We start from the raw sequence: 17,797 nt of genomic DNA on the forward strand, positions 1-17,797 counted from the left end.
TTGTGGATCCCCAAATAGGCAGCCATCAACTTAGAGCAGCCCTGAACCCCTGGGCCCACCGGGCCCAGCCCAACATCAAGGTAATGGCCAGGTTTAGAGACAGCAAGTGCTATTCTCTGCCTTCTCTTTCCCATTCCCAACACACATTTTCTGGAACAGAATATGATACATTTATCCATTCAACAGGTGTTTATGGAGCCTAAGAAGTGTGAGGTGTTGTGTTAGGGGCTGGTGACACAGGTGTGAATGAGGCAGAACTTGTCCCACCGAGGTGGATTTTGCAGGCTAGCACCTCCATTTCCCCTGTTCCTTTTTTGTTCCCACAGATGACGACTGCACTGACAGCTTCACCCCTAACCAAGTGGCCCGAATGCATTGCTATTTGGACCTTGTGTATCAACAATGGAGTCAAAGCCGAAAGCCCACTCCCATTCCTATCCCACCCATGGTCATTGGGCAGTCCAACACGTCCCTCACTATCTACTGGCTGCCTCCGATTAGTGGAGTTATGTATGACAGGTGAGAGGTCCTTGCCATGGCTGAGCTGTGGCTTTTCTTCTGCACTAGGGGAGGGTGTGAAGTCAGGGGCATCCCAGTGGGAGCTGTGAACATGAGCAGCCACTGAATGCTGCCACCTCCTTCTGGCTGCTCAGTTCCCATCTCCCTAGCAGAGCCCCTGGCTCCGCACCTCAGCGCCCATGCTTACTCCTCAGCGAGGGGCCTGGAAGATGTTTCCTGCAGAATGACACCTCTGGCCAGCTGCCAGGAGCTATGATGAGGTTGACAGATCTGATCAAGATCAGCCCTTCTCAGTGCAAGGTGGCACAGAGGCTGCTGCTTGCACAGTGGTGGTGGGGGCAGGGAAGTGAGCAGTTCTGGGGATGAGTTGGTGGGTGGCAGGCTTCCTACAAGCTGTGCATCAGGGGCTTATCTGGATTATGTCGACATCTGGTGCCCTCTCTGCCTCTAAGTGTACCTGGTGCCTGCCCCATTTATGGCTTCCCTCTCATGGATCAGTCATTATCTGTTCATTTTTATGTCTGCCCTACTCAACTGGCAGCTCCTTGGGGGCAGGAGCATCTGTTTTTTACACCTTTGTCCCTTGGCCTGCCACAGTAGACACCTAATACCTGCTTATTGAAGAGAATCATTATACCCATATTAGCTTTTATTTGTCCTTTACATATTGGTGTAAATGAACATTAGGGACATTTTTGTCCAAAGGGGAGAAGGTAGGAAAAGATGACCTCTGACAATTGGTGGGAGGATGGGGGAATGGATGTGTTTTAACGAGGATGAGAACCCCACCTGTGATCCTTGCGGGCCTCCAACTTTCCAATCCTGCCACTTCATTCTGAGAGTGGCTTTGGTCTGTCCGGTTCTTCTATGTGGGAGGCATCTCACCTGTAATTTCCTCATTTAGTCCTTATAGTAAGCATACTCCTGCTGCGACATACTCATTGAAGTATAGAGAAGCACTTGGGCTTACCCGAGCACCCACAACTACAGAGATAAATTTGGGGACATCCAGTGAAACTTCAGAAGTGGGGAACATGGAATATATTATTTCTTTTCAATTAGGGCTATTTCATTATCAGGTAGACACAGCCCTCTCTGTGTTGCACTTTCCCTCCGGTGTCAGGCCCAGCCAAGATGCTGACTGTCCCTGGAGCATGTTTCCTTTTGCCCCATCTTTCCCCAGAGCTTGGGGGGGGGGGGCGGGGTTGGGGGGGGGAAGAGGGAAGAGGGAGACACAGGGATGGGGCAGAGCAGGTGAATCATTTTTCCAAGTTGTGATCCCATCCTTCTGGGATCTTGCCACCTGTCCTCGATACCTTGGTGACATCATTTGGACCCCACAATTTTATAAAGCACTTCTATTAATCCTGACCCAAGGATATGCTTTTTAAAATTGATTTTTAAAGAGGAAGTGAGGGGGGGGTCATCAGTGTGAGAGAGAAACATGGATCGGTTGCCTCCCATATGTGCAACCTGGGATCGATCTCAAACCTTTTTGGCATATGGGATGATGCTCTAACCAACTGAGCCACCTGGCCAGGGCCTATAAAACACTCTTGACTGTCCCAGCACCACAGCACTCAGGGTCTCCCTTTGTGAGTTGGCTCATTCCCTGTGATGTGTGTAAGAATCCACTTCTGTGTGTGTTGCCTGTGTAGTTTGGGGTGGACTGGCTGAACAGTGAGTCCTCATGGGCATGTGCAAACCAGAGTTTTACATCCGTTTATGTAACACATGTAAACAATTTAATCTTGCCGTTCTCGCTCTGGTACAGACATTGCGATAATGCAGACATCAGTGCTGGCTCGCCTCGAGGCTGTTGGCAGAAAGGCAGTGTTTTCTTCCCTTTCCCAGCCCGGTGGCCGCAGTGCTGAGGCCTCCCCACACGTGTGTCCGAGGAGATGCACGTCACACACCCAGCAATTTGTGTCACGCTGGGAGCTCTGTTTACTCCACTCCTCCCCAGAGCATGAATGTTAAGCGTAAGTCTCCCCAGTGGGTCTTTGGAGTCCTTAGGTCAGCAAGGAGCCTGAACACGCACTTGGTGGCACCCCGGAAGGGCCAAGTGCATCAGGGGAATGTGGTTTGGAGCTGTGTCCTCACCTACGCAGTGTTGACTGTAGCAGAGGCTGGAGCTAACGACCCCTTTCCCTTGCCAGAGTCTTGGAGGCTTCCTGGTATTTGGGAACTGGTTTATAGGAATTGAAGAATTTGTGACCTTAGGCTATTTGCCTAATCTCCTTAAGCTGAGGGTCCTCATTTGTAAACAGACTTCTTCTTACCAGGATGAGCAATAATTTATGAAAACCACCTCATGGCTTCATGCTTCCTGGTATTTGGGAACTGGTTTATAGGAATTGAAGAATTTGTGACCTTAGGCTATTTGCCTAATCTCCTTAAGCTGAGGGTCCTCATTTGTAAACAGACTTCTTCTTACCAGGATGAGCAATAATTTATGAAAACCACCTCATGGCATCATGCTTGGTATATGAGGGGCTGGTAGCATAGTAATTATGACCCTCCTTCAACAATACTAGTTTCTAGTATGTTACCAGGTGTTGCTTTTCCTCTCCTTACAGAGAGACCTTGATTTCATACCTCCATTTTCAGATGTGTGTTCACAGTTGGGCTCCTAAAAAGATTCAAAGTATCAGAGATGAGCTTCCTCCTTATTCAACTTGCCCCTCCTTATTCAGCTGTTGATGTCCATGCTTTTCACAGTCACCACAGATATGGTGCTTGAAGAGTTCTTCCTAGGCTCTGAATAGTCTTAGGTATGCCCATACACCCCACTTTGTCCCCGAGGGACTGCTGTGGCCAGTCCCTATGCTGACGGTTGGGCATAGAGCACAGCTCTGTCTGAACCTGCTCACAGGCAAAGGAGAAAGGGTGGGGACGGGGATTATCAATACCTCAGAGTGATGCCCTATGGCAGGAGCCAGTGTGCAGGAGATGCCAGGAGGACAGAGTGCAGGCCACTCAGAGGAGTGGGACTAAGTACCTCTGCCAAGGTTACATTTGAATGGGCCTTGAAGGATATGTAGGAGTTTGCTAAACACAGAGGGTGAGAAAGGCTCTTCGGCAGGAGAGAGAACATGTTTTACAGAACCCGTGAAGGGTCTGATATATTTGTGGGATGGTGGTTAGTTTATTGTGATGAGGACATAAAATTCATGAAGAACTGTCCCATGAAGAACCTTGGATCATGGTAAGGAATTCAGCTGTAGCCCCACAGGTGATGGAGAGCCAGGGCATTACATTTCATAGTACTTTTATGCATGCGAGTTAAAGTAGGGAGTTTAAAGCAGAAGTCCACATGTACTCTAAAAATCAGTGCCTGTTTTAGCTGGGGGAATGCAGGGTCCTCAGGTGACTTATCGAGAGTCAGCATAGGAAGGAGTTTTCTGTTGAAAGATGCAGGTGCAGTCTTCTGAGTCGAATGCTTGAGGATGGAACTGCCCATGTTCATTTCCACAGGCCTCCATTAGGGTTTAGGTTCTTCTGCTTCCTAACCTCAAGATTTCTCGTGTCTCTATGAATTTTGTGAAGATGAGGTTCATTCAAGAAGGAAATGAGATAAGAAATAATTGTTCCCCATTTGCCCCTAGGGTCTCACAACCTATTGCTACTCCCCGTTCTCAAAGATCTGAATTTGGCTCTCCAAGCCATCTGATGGAGTCTCCCCATTTCCCCCCTCATCTTCCAGGGTCCCAGGCAGCATGTGTGGTGCCTGCACGGAGGATGGGACATTCCGTCAGTACGTACACACAGCTTCCTCCCGGCGGGTATGCGACTCCTCGGGGTACTGGACTCCAGAGGAGGCAGTGGGTAAGGACCATGGCTTTCTTCTTTAACCCTGGTGGTTGGTGAGAATGGAGGTTAAGGTGGAGAGTGGAGATGTGGTGTGCAAATGTGTGAGAGTGTGTGTATGTGTGATTTATTGGGAAACACACTCCCTGGTACCTTTGTGTGCTGGATGTCCTACACGTGCTTAAAGTGGCTGTGGTAAGGCCAAGGTCAGCATGGAAGACAGGGGTGGGGAAGTCAGCTAAAGCAGGAGGTGACCTCAGGATGCGACTGCTCTTACGTGGTGTTTCAGGTGCTTACAGCACCTGGTGCCACAGGACAGTGCCCGCCCACCTGTCCCTCCCTCCTAGGAGAGGAATGGAGAACACGTTGCAGGGAATACTCAGACACGGGTGTACTAGGGGTTCCAAGTGGAGCATTCTCATTTTTGCCATTTTATGAGTCTATTAATCACTGGTACTGGCTGTGCTTTGGCTACAATCTAAGCTGGGCTCTTAGAGGGGGGATGTTTTTCGCTGTCTCTTCTCCTGTTTCCCCGAGCTTCTCAGTTATATATTCACTCACATGCCTCTCAGACAAATCAGAGCATGAATGTTATTGTAACTCAAGTCCAGAAAATGTTGGTCCATGAGTGTTAGCACCTGATCACTGGGTTAACTTCTCCATCCTCTCCATCTTCAGTGTTTATCTAATCACCCTCTTTCTCTTTTTCTTGTATTTGTTAAGATCCTAAAAGCTACTCAGTAAGATATGTTGGACAAGATTCTGAGTTACTTTCCAGGCTTGTGTCTGACAAGACAAATGGAGAACATTGGCCTAGGAGCTGACACTGTCCACCAGCTGTCCCCGTGGGCTCCCACTTCCTCAGATGACAGGAGCCTCATGGAGAAGGCTTGAGTGGGACGGTTTATCCAATTGTTCGTATAGGACTCCTTCCAACTGAGAGATTCCAGGGCAGAACAGAAAGTTTCTATAAAATTTATGTTGGCATTGCATGGGCTATTTAGAGATTGGCATTTCATACAAGGCCATATCTGGCCTTGTTGTCCTGGGCTGGTGTTTTAGTGCCCATTTAACTCTCTGTCCCTGAACCTTTTCTCTTTAATTTAAAGTTATCTGGTAGAAATGAAAGGAATGAGAAGTTCTGGGTTCCTTGTTTTGTGTCTTCAAGCAAACAAGGTCAACTTTTAGGGCCTCAGTGTCATGTTTGAATATGAGATTATAATAAAAACTTTCTAACATATGCTGCTGCATTAGGGGTCACTTCCAAAAGGGTTGCTAGTGTTTTGGAACAACTATCAGAAAATAGTGCTAAGAAATACTGGTTTTCCTCTGCTTTGAAAAGGTGAAGAACCAAGTCATATTTGCAATATACACAATGAAAGTAGTCGAATCATCAGCAGAGCATACACAAACACATATATTTATAAATGTGCTCAAAACCTATTTAATGTCACCAAAGGAACACTTATTGACCACCAACTACTTTCTAATTTCTATGGGGAATAGAAATTTGAACAAGCCATATGCTCTGCTTAAATGTTGTCTTCTTGGTGACAACTTCCCTGTCCCCATAATCTAAAATATCCTCCAGCCTCACCCCATCATTCACTAGCCCTTTATTCTCCTTCACTTTTCTTCAAAGATGTCATTACCACCTGGAATACCCTCTACCTTCTACTATTTATTGTTGCACCTGTCACCCTATTGTAGAATATATAAAGAAAGAACTTTACCTCTCTTGTTCAGTATTCTGCCTTCAATATCTAGATGAGTTTTAGGTGTAAAAGAGGTACGCAGTACATTTTTGTTGAATTAATGAATTAATGAATGGATTCACAATATAGGCAAAAAATAGTAAAGACCATAAGATGTAATACACATATACATCACACACACAGAACAACACACACACACACACACACACACACGCACATAGATTTGAACATGTTTCCTCTGTCATATTGTTTATTTTCCAAATTCTGAAGGGCTACCTAGTTCTATTTTTGCAAATGTTTCTCTGGAACATTGTATAAATCTTCCACACTAACTAGTAAAACAGTGGTTAAATAGTACTTATAAATGAGGAAATCAAGGCTTAAATAGCCACATAGCACCGGTTGGAGCCCAGCTCTGTTCATTCCTGATTTAGCATTTTTTCTGCAATTCCCCCATGTGACAAAAAGAAAACTGTCTCATGGAGATTTTTCCCACAGAGCCAGCCTTTATATTACTTGCAATATTTGTTTTTCACCAATACAATATTGCTTGGATACTGAATCTCCATTGCTTTCCACTCAAGAAAAAGTGTCCTCTCTCCTGCCTGCCGTTTTCTCCATGCAGCGACCTGCATGCTCCCATGGACTTAAGCCGAGCACATGGCTGCAAAGGCGCCACCTTAGGGGATGAAAGTTTTGTGGAGCCCAGTTAAACAGTGTGGTGTCAGAGTGAAGCAGACATTGGCTTTATTTACAAATAAAACAGGACATCAGAAGCATTAATTTATCCTAATTATTAACAAGGACAAGGACAGCGACTGAGCTTCTCTGCCTGGCTTCAGGCTCCCACCTGGCATCTGGGTCGCAGGACTCCTAGGGCTCTACTGGAGCTTTTGTTAAAAGACACCAAGTAGAAGACGTGGATCGAGACACAGTACTTTTGAGTTGTTGTACCTGTGTCCTCAGTTGTACTTGAGACCTAACCCACTCAGCTAACCAGCTTCTGCAGGAATTTGTTCCAAGTTTTCCTTTTCCTCACTCTTCTTCATGGCTGCCACCATGGGCTATTCACCTGCAGGCTTATGATGGCCGTGCCTGATAGATCTGTCTTTCTGTCCACTTCCCCCAGGGCCCCCTGATGTGGATCAGCCCTGTGAGCCTAGCCTGCAGGCCTGGAGCCCCGAGCTGCACCTGTACCACATGAACATGACGGTGCCCTGCCCGGTAGAAGGCTGCAGCTTGGAGATGCTCTTCCAGCACCCAGTGCACGCTGACACCCTCACCCTGTGGGTCACCTATCTCTCTGTGGACAACTCCCAGGCACTCTTGGACACAGAAATCTTGCTTGAATATCAGAAGTCTGTGCACCTGGGCCCCCTGGACACGTTCTGTGACACCCCACTCACCATCAAGCTGCATGTCGACGGCAAGGTCTTGGGGGTGAAGGTGTATACCTTCGATGAACGGCTGGAGGTGGATGCTGCCCTCCTGACGTCTCAGCCTCACAGCCCTCTCTGCTCTGGCTGCAGGCCCCTGCGTTATCAGGTGCTCCGGGAACCCCCCTTCGCCAGTGGCTTACCTGCCGTGGCCACACACCCTCACAGGAAGTTCACGGACACGTGAGTTTGGAAGTGGGGCTTTCTAAACCATGGTGTTTCTCGGTCTCTGGCCACCCATGATGTGCATTTCATGCTTTCTCTTTTACTTGTTCCTCTCTCTCTCTCCTTTTCTCCCAACTCTCCTCTTACTCTTCCTTCTGGCCTTCCTTTTAGTGAGTTCTACTGTGTTCCCAGCACTGTGTGCCCAGTACAGGGACACAGACCAAGAGGAGGTCACTGGCTTAAAAGAGTTCAGTGTCTAGACTGGGAGGCTGGTATCACCAAAGACAAATTCTCCCTACCCCTAAGGGCAGAACTCAGGGTAAAACAAGATTTATCAGAGGTGCTATATTTTGCCAAATTAGAAATAAACACAAAACATAGTGGGTTAATACAACAAACACTGTTTCTCATGTTTCTATGGGTTGGCTGGGTGACTCCATAGGGACTGGCTTGGCCGGGGTTAGATGGCTCAGGATGGCCTCATGCATACACTGGAGGCTTGATAGAGGTGGCTGGCATGTCTGGGAAACCCAAGGCCTCCTCCTACACAATCCCTCATTGCCCAGTAGGCGTGGCCTGGGCTTTTCCTCCTGGGTGTGGCAGGTTCTTCAGCAGCAGGGAGTGCAGACCCAAACCCTCACATTTTCAAGCATTTGCTTATATGTTACTCATGATAATGTTCCAATAGCCAAAGCAAGTCAATTCCTGATTCAGGGGTGGCAGGTGAGTCCTTATCCATTAATGAAAGGAATAGTAAACTCACATGACTGAGCAGGGGCACATCTGGGATAGTCTGAGCCATCTGTCCCAGATACAAAACAGTAGAGACAAAGGTTCACCTTGAGCTTTCCAACAGTTTCCTCCCCTACTTGCTTTCCAAATTGTAACAGTGAAATGGTCCAAAAGCTCATGCAAATAGGGATGAATTTTAAAAGAATATCATTTTTGAGCTTCTCTAATTGGGCAGTTAACATGACACTCATTATCTAACTTAATAACTGCACATACACACATACACACACACACACACGCTAATACACATTCTTTAAGGTCAATAGTATCCCATTCTGTAGATGAGAAAACCTAGCTTAACTGTGATTTGTTTGAACAGAGCTAGAAAATGGTTGTCTCAGGATTAAAATCTAATTTTCTGACCTAGTCTCATTTTGGTTTCCTTTCTTTAGTAACAGATAGCCTTTTACAATGTCACATCATGAAAGGTTGGGGCCCCCTTCCCATCCCTTTCCAGCCGAGGCACAGTGTCAGACTTATGAGTAGCTGGATGAGAAATCCAACAGAAACTTCTTGGTAAAGGGAAGCCATGAGGATTGATTTGCTTTTGAAAGTACTTGGCACTCTCATGAGATGATTGCTTCCCCAGAGACAGCTAATTTAGAAATGTAAAAGTCTGTAATATTAGATGTCTTTTCTATTAAAACTAGAGGCCCGGTGCATGAAATTCGTGTACTGGGCGGGGTGGGGCTTGGGGGAGGGAAGTGTCCCTCAGCCCAGCCTGCATCCTCTCACAGTTTGAGAGTCCGCAGGGGATGTCTGACTGATGGCTTAGTGTTGCCACAGAGGCGGGAGAGGCTGCCGCCACCACCGCTGTACTCGCCAGCCATGAGCCCAGCTTCTGGCTGAGCAGTGCTCCCCCTGTGGGAGCGCACTGACCACCAGGGGGCAACTCCTGCTTTGAGCGTCTGCCACCTGGTGGTCAGTGCATGTCATAGCGACTGGTTGTTCTGCTGTTCAGTTGATTTGCATATTAGCCTTTTATTATATAGGATAACTAAAAGCCAGTACAGAGTTTTTTAACAGTGTTTTTAAACCCCATGACATTTCTTGTCTGGTGGTGGCAGCATCAAGTGAGAGCGTGATGCTTTGTGGTTGAGGTGAAGAGCCTGGTGGCAAAGAAAAGGTCCTGCCTGGCAGGACACTCACAGTGGCCACAGGTGGGAGTCCTAACAACCCTTTGAGATCCTGCCTCTGAAGGCACTCCCAGCCCACAAGCCCATCTGTATTTGGCAGTAGTTTTCCAGGGCAGGCACTGCAGTACAATAAGATGAAGGAAGACTTTGTTTCTGGAACCAGCAGCCCCCCTTTCAAGCTTCTACCCCTTCTAAATGTCCTTTCCCTCATGCTATCCACCTGTCTGTGCACTTGGACTTTGGAGAGAGCCTGGTAGACTCCATCCATCTCTGCTGCCAAGTGATACAACTCCACACCTGGAGTGTGTGCATTTTGACAGGTTTGGAGGTGGGGAGTAATTGAACACATTTCTAATTGTGGAGTTTCTTGCATCCCCAAAATGATGATGGAAGGTGTTCTCACCTCCTAGGAGACAATGCTCTTTCCCTATGGATTCAGTGTACCCAAGACAAGAATTTTCTCAAGAGACAAAAGTAAGCAAGCAAGCAAACAAAAAAACTTGTAATCCACAAAAGGGCCTTGCTGAGCCCAAACTTTGAAGTTTCATCTTCCTTTTCTTTGGATATTTTGCAAATACACTATTTTTTAAATAGTTGGCGTTACTTTTAAACATGGTAAAGATACACTGGAAATACCACCCTCCTAGATTTTGTAGGACTATTTGTTAGTTCACTCTTAATTCTGCCTTGATTTACTGCATACTCACTATGTGCAATGCACTGGGGAATACCAAAATGAATATGGCTTTAAACCTTCGGCTGCTGTGGGAGACTGCGTGCCCTGGTCTTTGCTTTCAGAATATGTGGCATGTGTTTAGCATTCATGCTCCCCATAACATGTATTTTAAACTCCTGCAAACATTCTGGATGTGGTAATCACAGCCCATTTTTTCCACAGGGAGGTCACACCTGGGCAGGCGTATCAGTACCAAGTTCAAGCTGTGGCAGGAGCAGAGCTGGGAGAAGCTTCGCCGCCTCTGAGCCACATTCATGGGGCTCCTTACTGCGGAGATGGGAAGGTGGCCAGGTGAGTGCTGGGTGCATGGGAATGTGAGAGCAGGACCCCTGCTCTGAGCAGGAGGGTCTGCCTACAGTTTCAGTGGGACTTGTTTTGGAAAAGGAAGTGACAGGGCACTCTGAGACCTGGCAGTGATCTTGTGAGGCCACTCACATTCCTGCATAGTTCAGGAGGGACTCACATTTATTTAGATCTGACCCCACAATACTGAGATATTGAGTCTGACTCTAGGGGGTGGGTGGCTTTTAAGGTTTCAGAGAACAACTGTGGTCCATGGAAGATATATGTAAGAAAGAAGATTACTTGTCAAATGATGCTACAAGAGGATGTGAGGATACTGGTGGATCAGTGCCTATCACTCCTAACTAGCGGTGTGATCTGAGGAAGGCCAGTCTAATTTTCTGAGTGCCACTTATTGGACCTTAGAAGACCTTCATGCAATGTAGTTTGCAGCTATTCTATAAAATCACCAATGCACCAATGTAAAGGTGGAATTCCCCTTTTGGTTTCTTAACATTCTATGTTCCTTTATTCAATATCACCCTAGAGGACTAATTCACTTAGTTTGCCTGGAACTTTCCCAAATTTAGCACATAAAACTCCCATGTCCCAGCGGTCACACTATATCAACATGTCCTGGAAGCTCCTCTGATATCACCTGCCATGTACACAAGCTGCTGGGAGTAGGAAACCCTGATTTGTCTTAGATTTTTGCATGCTAACAGCCTAGCCTATTTTTAATTCCCTAGACAAGGTGAAAATGTATTGTATCGTGAAGCCCTAATAGCAATCAATTCCATAGCCTCTCTTGGGATCCCACCCCATCATTTAGCAATTACTGAATACTGTTTATCTTCTCAGTCTCCTAAGGTCCTTAGGTTTTAGTGTAAGCCTATTGCTTTTCATAGAAGTATAAACACCAAATGTTCCCAGACCTCAGTAATATATGGAGGTGATTGAGGTTACTTGAATACCCAAACCTCACTAGTTAACTGCCAACTTCTGCTTCATTCAATCTCTGCATGCTGCCTCCTTTCTCCCCTCCCCACCACAATCAAATTTCTCCCCGGGGAAGCCTCGCCTATGCACAGAATAAGTCTAGCTGATGTGTTCCCCACTCTGGTTGCCTCTTTTTAAGTCTGCTGCCCACCAATGGAGGTTTTTGGGGTTCATGGTCCCCACTCCTAACCAGGTAGAGCCCTCCCTGAAGAAAACACTCTGTTCTATGCTGTAGCCTCTCCTACAGCTGTTCTCTGATGGCAGCTGACTTGAGGTCCACAATGCCACATCTGCATGGGGGTCTAGGCAAAAGGAGTGAAGGTCCCTCTTCGTAACTTGGCATTGCACAGTCTTTCCTGTGCCTTGAAGCAGCTTAACCTGAGGCAGTACCTGCCTGGCTACTGTGCCTCCCACTGTTCCTTATCAAAATGCTCCTTTAAGCTCCTGCTATATTCCCTCTTTGTAAAGAATCTCACTTAGTACCTCCATCCAGCAGGAACAAGTCTCTGAATAGCTGCTTTGTCTTAGCTAGAGGCTCCCAGTTACACATAAAACAAGAGGGAGCCACTGCAAGTTATTTAATCCACCATTTAAAACTCAAGAAATTAATTCTGATGGAATCACAGGTCCCCAAGAATTCATGCTCAGACTATAGTTTAGGTAAATTTTGTTATTAAAAACTGAAAGTTGTCACTTTGGGAACCACTGATCAATGAGACTACCAAGACACAGGCTGCAGAGGGCCCACCAATTGCAAGCAGTATTCATTCAGCAGGTGCTGCCCAGTATGGGAGGCACTAGCCACAGTGACTGCTGAGCCTTTGAAATGTGGCACTTATAACTAAGAAACTTTAATTTTAAGTTATTTGAAGTCAGTTTAAAAAACAAAATGATTCAGTTATTTTAAAAACTTTAAATTTCTCTGGAGCAATTTGGGCAGGTGAATCTACTGTTTCAACTATAGATTTTAAAAAATATGAAACAGATGAGGTATTTGAATTGAGATGTGTTGTAAGTGAAAAATAGACATCAGATTTCAAAGACCTAGAATACAAAGAAATAATGTAACATAGCTTATTAATTTTCTAATTATTGATAATGCAATATTTTGGACTAGATGAAATATGTTATTCAAACTAATTTCACCTGTTTCATTTTACTTCTTAATGCCACTTCTAGAAAATTGAAAAGTATACATAATTTGGGTTTCATATTTCAGTTAGGCAGAAGTACATGAGAGTATATACAATATACTTATATTATAGTATCTTCAAGATGAAAATAAACTTGAAGTTTCTTTAATTATGTTATTTTTATATATCATCTATCTTTTCTCCATTTTCAACTTACCATTTAAAATATTATTATACAATTGCATTTATGTCATATTTTAAATTTATTTCAAAGCATTTTTATGTCTAATTACTTGATCTTCATTCCATCACTGAGGAAGTATAATTTAAACAATGGTTGTAGCTATTAGTAATGACTTAGGTCTGAAAACATTGAGCATTCCAAAATGTGTATCCATTTTTGACATCATAAAAAGTCAAGGAGAAACAATGGTAGCCCTCAATCTATTTTACAACAGCTAAATCTTGGTTCTTTCAAAGTGGCTTTAACCCAAGTTTATTTTATTCCCATAACATGCTTCATATATCCCTCACTTTAACTTAACTTCCACATCTCAAACCAAATTTAGTTGTTCATTGTATCAGCTTTTGAGGTTCAAAACAAAAATGATAATTTTCTTCTCCCAGGACAGGGTCAGCAAAAGTTAGTTTATAGTTGTTAGTATGCAAAAAAAAACCCCAGAGTTTATTCTTTTATTGTTATTTATTTATTATTGTACTAGAGGCTAACACACGAAGATTCGTGCAAGAATGGGCCTTCTTTCCCCTGGCTGCTGGCACCTCCTTTGCTCCCGCTGGCTGTAGCCACCTTTTCGCCTACCCACGTTGTCCAGAGGCCTGGAGCCAGTGGGGCAGTGCAGGACACCTGCGTTGTCGCCATGGCGACAACACTAGCATTCTGCCCTGTTCCCCAGCCGCTGGGTGCCTGTATATGTAAATTAACCCTCCATCTTTGTTGGGTTAATCTGCATACTCACTCCTGATTGGCTGGTGGGTGTTGCAAAGGTATGGTCAATTTGCATCTTATTCTTTTATTGGTGTAGATTATTTTCCATTAGAGGCCCAGTGCATGGAATTTGTGTACAGGTGCAGTCCATAGGCCTGGCCGGCGATAAAAGCATGAGTGTCTGGCATGAAAGGGCAGGTCTCAGCTAACCTCTGGGCCCTGGGCAGCACATGGGCCCCTGAGCCGCCTATGTGCCCCCTTCCACCTGAGTCATGGCGCCTGAGTCCCCACACAGAGATGCAGTGAGTGTGGCCAGATGCTGCAGGCTGGGGCACAATGGGCCTCTGGGATGCCAGCAATGCAGCATTGAAGCCAGGTGGCCAGCACACTCTCTTCTGGCCAGCCTCACAGACCGGCTCCAGGGCAAACCCACAGGGAGCCTGGCCAACCCCTTTGGTCCTTGCAGTTGCTGCCCAGCTCACCTGGAAGAGGCCATGCGGGTGTAGGGTGGGCTCCTTGCAGGCACCCGGCACCTGAGCGTGGGGGGCTTCCCCAGCACATGAACCCTGTAGTCTGGGGCAGGGTAGCAGGGGGAGTGAGAACGAGCTTGGCAGACACCCAGCATTTTCACCACACTTCTGTCCTGTCACCATCACCCCCAGGTAGCTGGCAAGAGGTCGCAGCACATAGCTGACACCTACCATCCAGGGGTCTTCAAACTACGGCCCGTGGTCCACATGCGGCCCGCAGAGGAGTCTGATCCTGCCTGCCAGGTTTTTTGGGCAGTGAGCGCAGCCGAGGTGTTACAGTAGGAATTAGTAGTTCATATAGTCCAGCCCTCCAGCTCTCTGAGGGACCGTGATCTGGCCCCCACTTTAAAAAGTTTGAGGACCCCTGTGTGGCCAGCACATATCAGTGAGCAGTTGAACTCATAGTCAAACAACTGCCTGAGGGGGAAATTTGCATATAAGGCTTTTATTATAAAAGATAGGAACATCTATAAACCTACTTTTGCCCCATCCTGTATGTTTCTGCCCTGCAATACATGTTAGCTGCCATGAAGTGGTAGTAGGGAGTGAGAGAGCCTTAGAGATGCCTGGACTGAGGGAAGGCTGCAATTGGCTGCTGAGTGTCTTGGTATATAGACAGACTTCACTCCTATAAAATCTTAACTCTAACAACAACTGCATACAGATGGAACAAAACAGTGAAAACAAAGAAATAGATAAAAATGAACAGAAAACAGACCCACCCATCACAAGCAGTTTCCTCCTCACCAAATTCATGGCACTACTTTTCAGATTTCATTCATAACAGGCTGGTTGGCACTTTTCTAGCTTAAGACCACTTACTAGAAACACCCACATGGGTCTTCTAGATGTTTCTGAGCCATGAGCTACTTTTCATTGGAGGAATTCCCACCAGACATGCCAATCAGCTCTCATTGCTTAATTCTATAAATGTCTGTATACTTAATGTGTGTGTGTGTGTGTGTGTGTGTGTGTGTGTGTGTGTGAAAAAGCATTCTCCTAGCTCCCACTTTTTTCCAGCTTGAAGTTTTTAAGATTTTCAATTACGGTTGATATTCAATGTTATTTTACATAAGTATTGTGGTCAATTATTTAACTTAAAAAGTGTCCCTCCCTCCTGATATTTTTAGTACCCATCTGGCACTATACATTGTCATTACAATATTATTGACTATACTACATACACTGCACTTTGACTGTTTTGTAACTACCAATTGTATGCCTTTTTGAAAAATATATATTTATTGATTTCAGAGAGGAAGGAAGAGTGAGAGAGAGAGATAGAAACATCAATGATGAGAATCATTGATAAGCTGCCTCCTGCATGCCCCCTACTGGGGATCAAGCCCACAACCCGGGCATGTGCCCTTGGCTGGAATCAAACTCGGGACCCTTCAGTCCGCAGGCCGATGTTCTATCTACTAAGCAACCATTGGTCTGTTCTTTGTATCTATGAGTCTATTTCTGTTTTGTTTGTTCATTTATTTTGTTCTTTATTTTCCATGTATATGTGAAATCATTCATATATGTACTTTTTAATATACAAAAGTTAAAATGATGGTAGTGAGAAAGAGAAACCATTTTCTATGTGTATGTACTAATATATGTCTGTTTTTACTTTCTAGGAACCTGGGCGAAGAGTGTGACGATGGAGATCTTCTGAGCGGAGACGGCTGCTCAAGGACATGCAACCTTGAGGAAGGCTTCAACTGTGCAGGTGAGTTTAGGAACACCGGCGCAGGCTCATGTTCTAGGTTTAGACGTATCCCCATGTCTTATTTTTGTGAACTCTTGATATCCTCTATCATACAGCTTAGTAATGATGGTGATGATAATGACTGACATTTGATGGATCTATTGTGTGCCAGGCACTAATTGTTTCACATACATTATCTCATTTAATCCCTACTCTAAGTACAAGGTCACTAAACAGGGACCTTAGGTATCTTGCTTTCTCTTATACTGCTGGAGGTGGTGATGTCAGAATTTGAGTCAGGGTGGTATGGTTCTATCATCTGCATGTTAAACCACTAAGTTATACTGCCCCCTAGATTAATGTTGCCAAGGATTTCTCCTGGATCCTCATGTCTAATATCAATATCAGCAAAATAGCCCAATCATTATGAATTCTACAGAAAAATAGGGTAAAGGATCGTTCTAAGCCAAAGGGAGTGCTGTGTTTCATGGATAAGATCATGAAGCATGACAGTGAGCCATAACATTTCTTAATCTTGGAGAATCACTGGTAATGAGTTAGAATGAGGTGGCTTTGACTCTAGACTCCTGCCACTCAGAGAGGCCACCCTTTTCCCAATTATGATAAAAACTGTCATCAGTAGGTTTCTTAAAAGTAGACTGTCTTCCCATTCCCATCTGCATACATTGTGTGATTCTGTGGGCATAACCACTCAGTAAAGTTATTTAAATAAATAGTGCATTTAAAAGTATTTCCATGTCCCTAAATCTTAAGATAAAGTAGGCTATGATTATAATTATGTTGAATTTATTAAGGTGTTAACTACTGCACAGAACACAAATGTCCCTGCTTTCTAGAACCGAGTCATAAAAATCATAGGATCTTAGTAGTCTTCCATTTATCCAACTAGAACCATGAGTCTAGAGACAACCTGCTCCCTGCCTGTATATAGGCAAATAGTAACATGCGTCCAGCTTCCTTATACAGCTCCTGAGAGATGGGTACTTTCTAGTAGTGAATAATGCACCTTGAAACATACTGTTCTATTTAAAAATGGCTTTATCTGCTATCAAATTCACCTCTCCTTCTTGGTTTGGAAACTGAGGCTGGAAGCATTTCAGTCACCCATCCATAGCATTACAGCAAGGCCCCCGCAAAGCCAGGCCTGGGACACAGCTTTCCTAATGCTAGTTAGGTGCTTTCTTCTTGCTGTGAAACTATAGAGGATCATTCCCCTGCATGGTTTGATTTGACTACCATTCAGAAATGCCTCCCCATTATTCTCCTTTCGATCCAAATGCCTCATCAGGTGCTTAGGTTTCTGGATGCTCCCCCCTTTATCCTTACCTGTCATGACTCATGTGGTCAATGTCCAAAAAGGAATTCAAGACTCCATTTGTGGTCTGGATGTGCAGAATATGTTGAACCCACTACCTGCCCTCTTGTGTACACAACTATTTATTAATCCCACCTCTGTTTGCCTCATCTCTTTTTTTCATACTTAGAGGGCTTATATTGAACACATGTAGTAAGTCTCTCTCTCTCCTCCCTGCTCCCAAACACTGTGCCTTCTCTAGTGCAGCTCAAATCTCATTTGACTTCAGAGCCAACCTCACTTGGTTGCTATCACACCTGGTCCCCGTAAATTTGGCTCATATTTCCTGAGTCTCTAACTCCAGTAAGACCGCACCTAACTTTTAGGGTGAATTTAAACATGATATATTCCACAGTTAGACATCTGTTTCAGTGAGTAATACATTTCTAGTAGGTTAAGAATATAGTTCTATTTCATTATTTCTCCAAAGATCAGGTTTGAAGAAATTATTGTGAAATGTGTTTTAAAAGTGTCTGTTATTTTTTAGGTGTATTTGAAAAAGACAAGAGGCAAAAATTTTAAGCATG

The 17,797-nt window shown here is 44.9% G+C and overlaps 1 protein-coding gene across 2 annotated transcripts in view; it reads left to right on the forward strand.

The window, feature by feature from the left end:
- PAPPA2 (pappalysin 2) overlaps nt 1-17,797 on the forward strand; it is a 294,094-nt gene that overhangs the window by 174,117 nt on the left and 102,180 nt on the right. For both annotated transcript variants that reach the window (XM_084865191.1, XM_084865192.1), the window contains exons 6-10: nt 327-519; nt 4,226-4,347; nt 7,174-7,663; nt 10,472-10,600; nt 15,825-15,916. In XM_084865191.1, the coding sequence (XP_084721317.1) occupies nt 327-519; nt 4,226-4,347; nt 7,174-7,663; nt 10,472-10,600; nt 15,825-15,916 (1,026 nt within the window). The remainder of the gene's footprint in view (nt 1-326; nt 520-4,225; nt 4,348-7,173; nt 7,664-10,471; nt 10,601-15,824; nt 15,917-17,797) is intronic.

This window comes from Pipistrellus hanaki, assembly GCF_964339955.1.
Source record: "Pipistrellus hanaki genome assembly, chromosome: 18".
NCBI classification, from domain to species: Eukaryota; Metazoa; Chordata; class Mammalia; order Chiroptera; family Vespertilionidae; genus Pipistrellus; species Pipistrellus hanaki.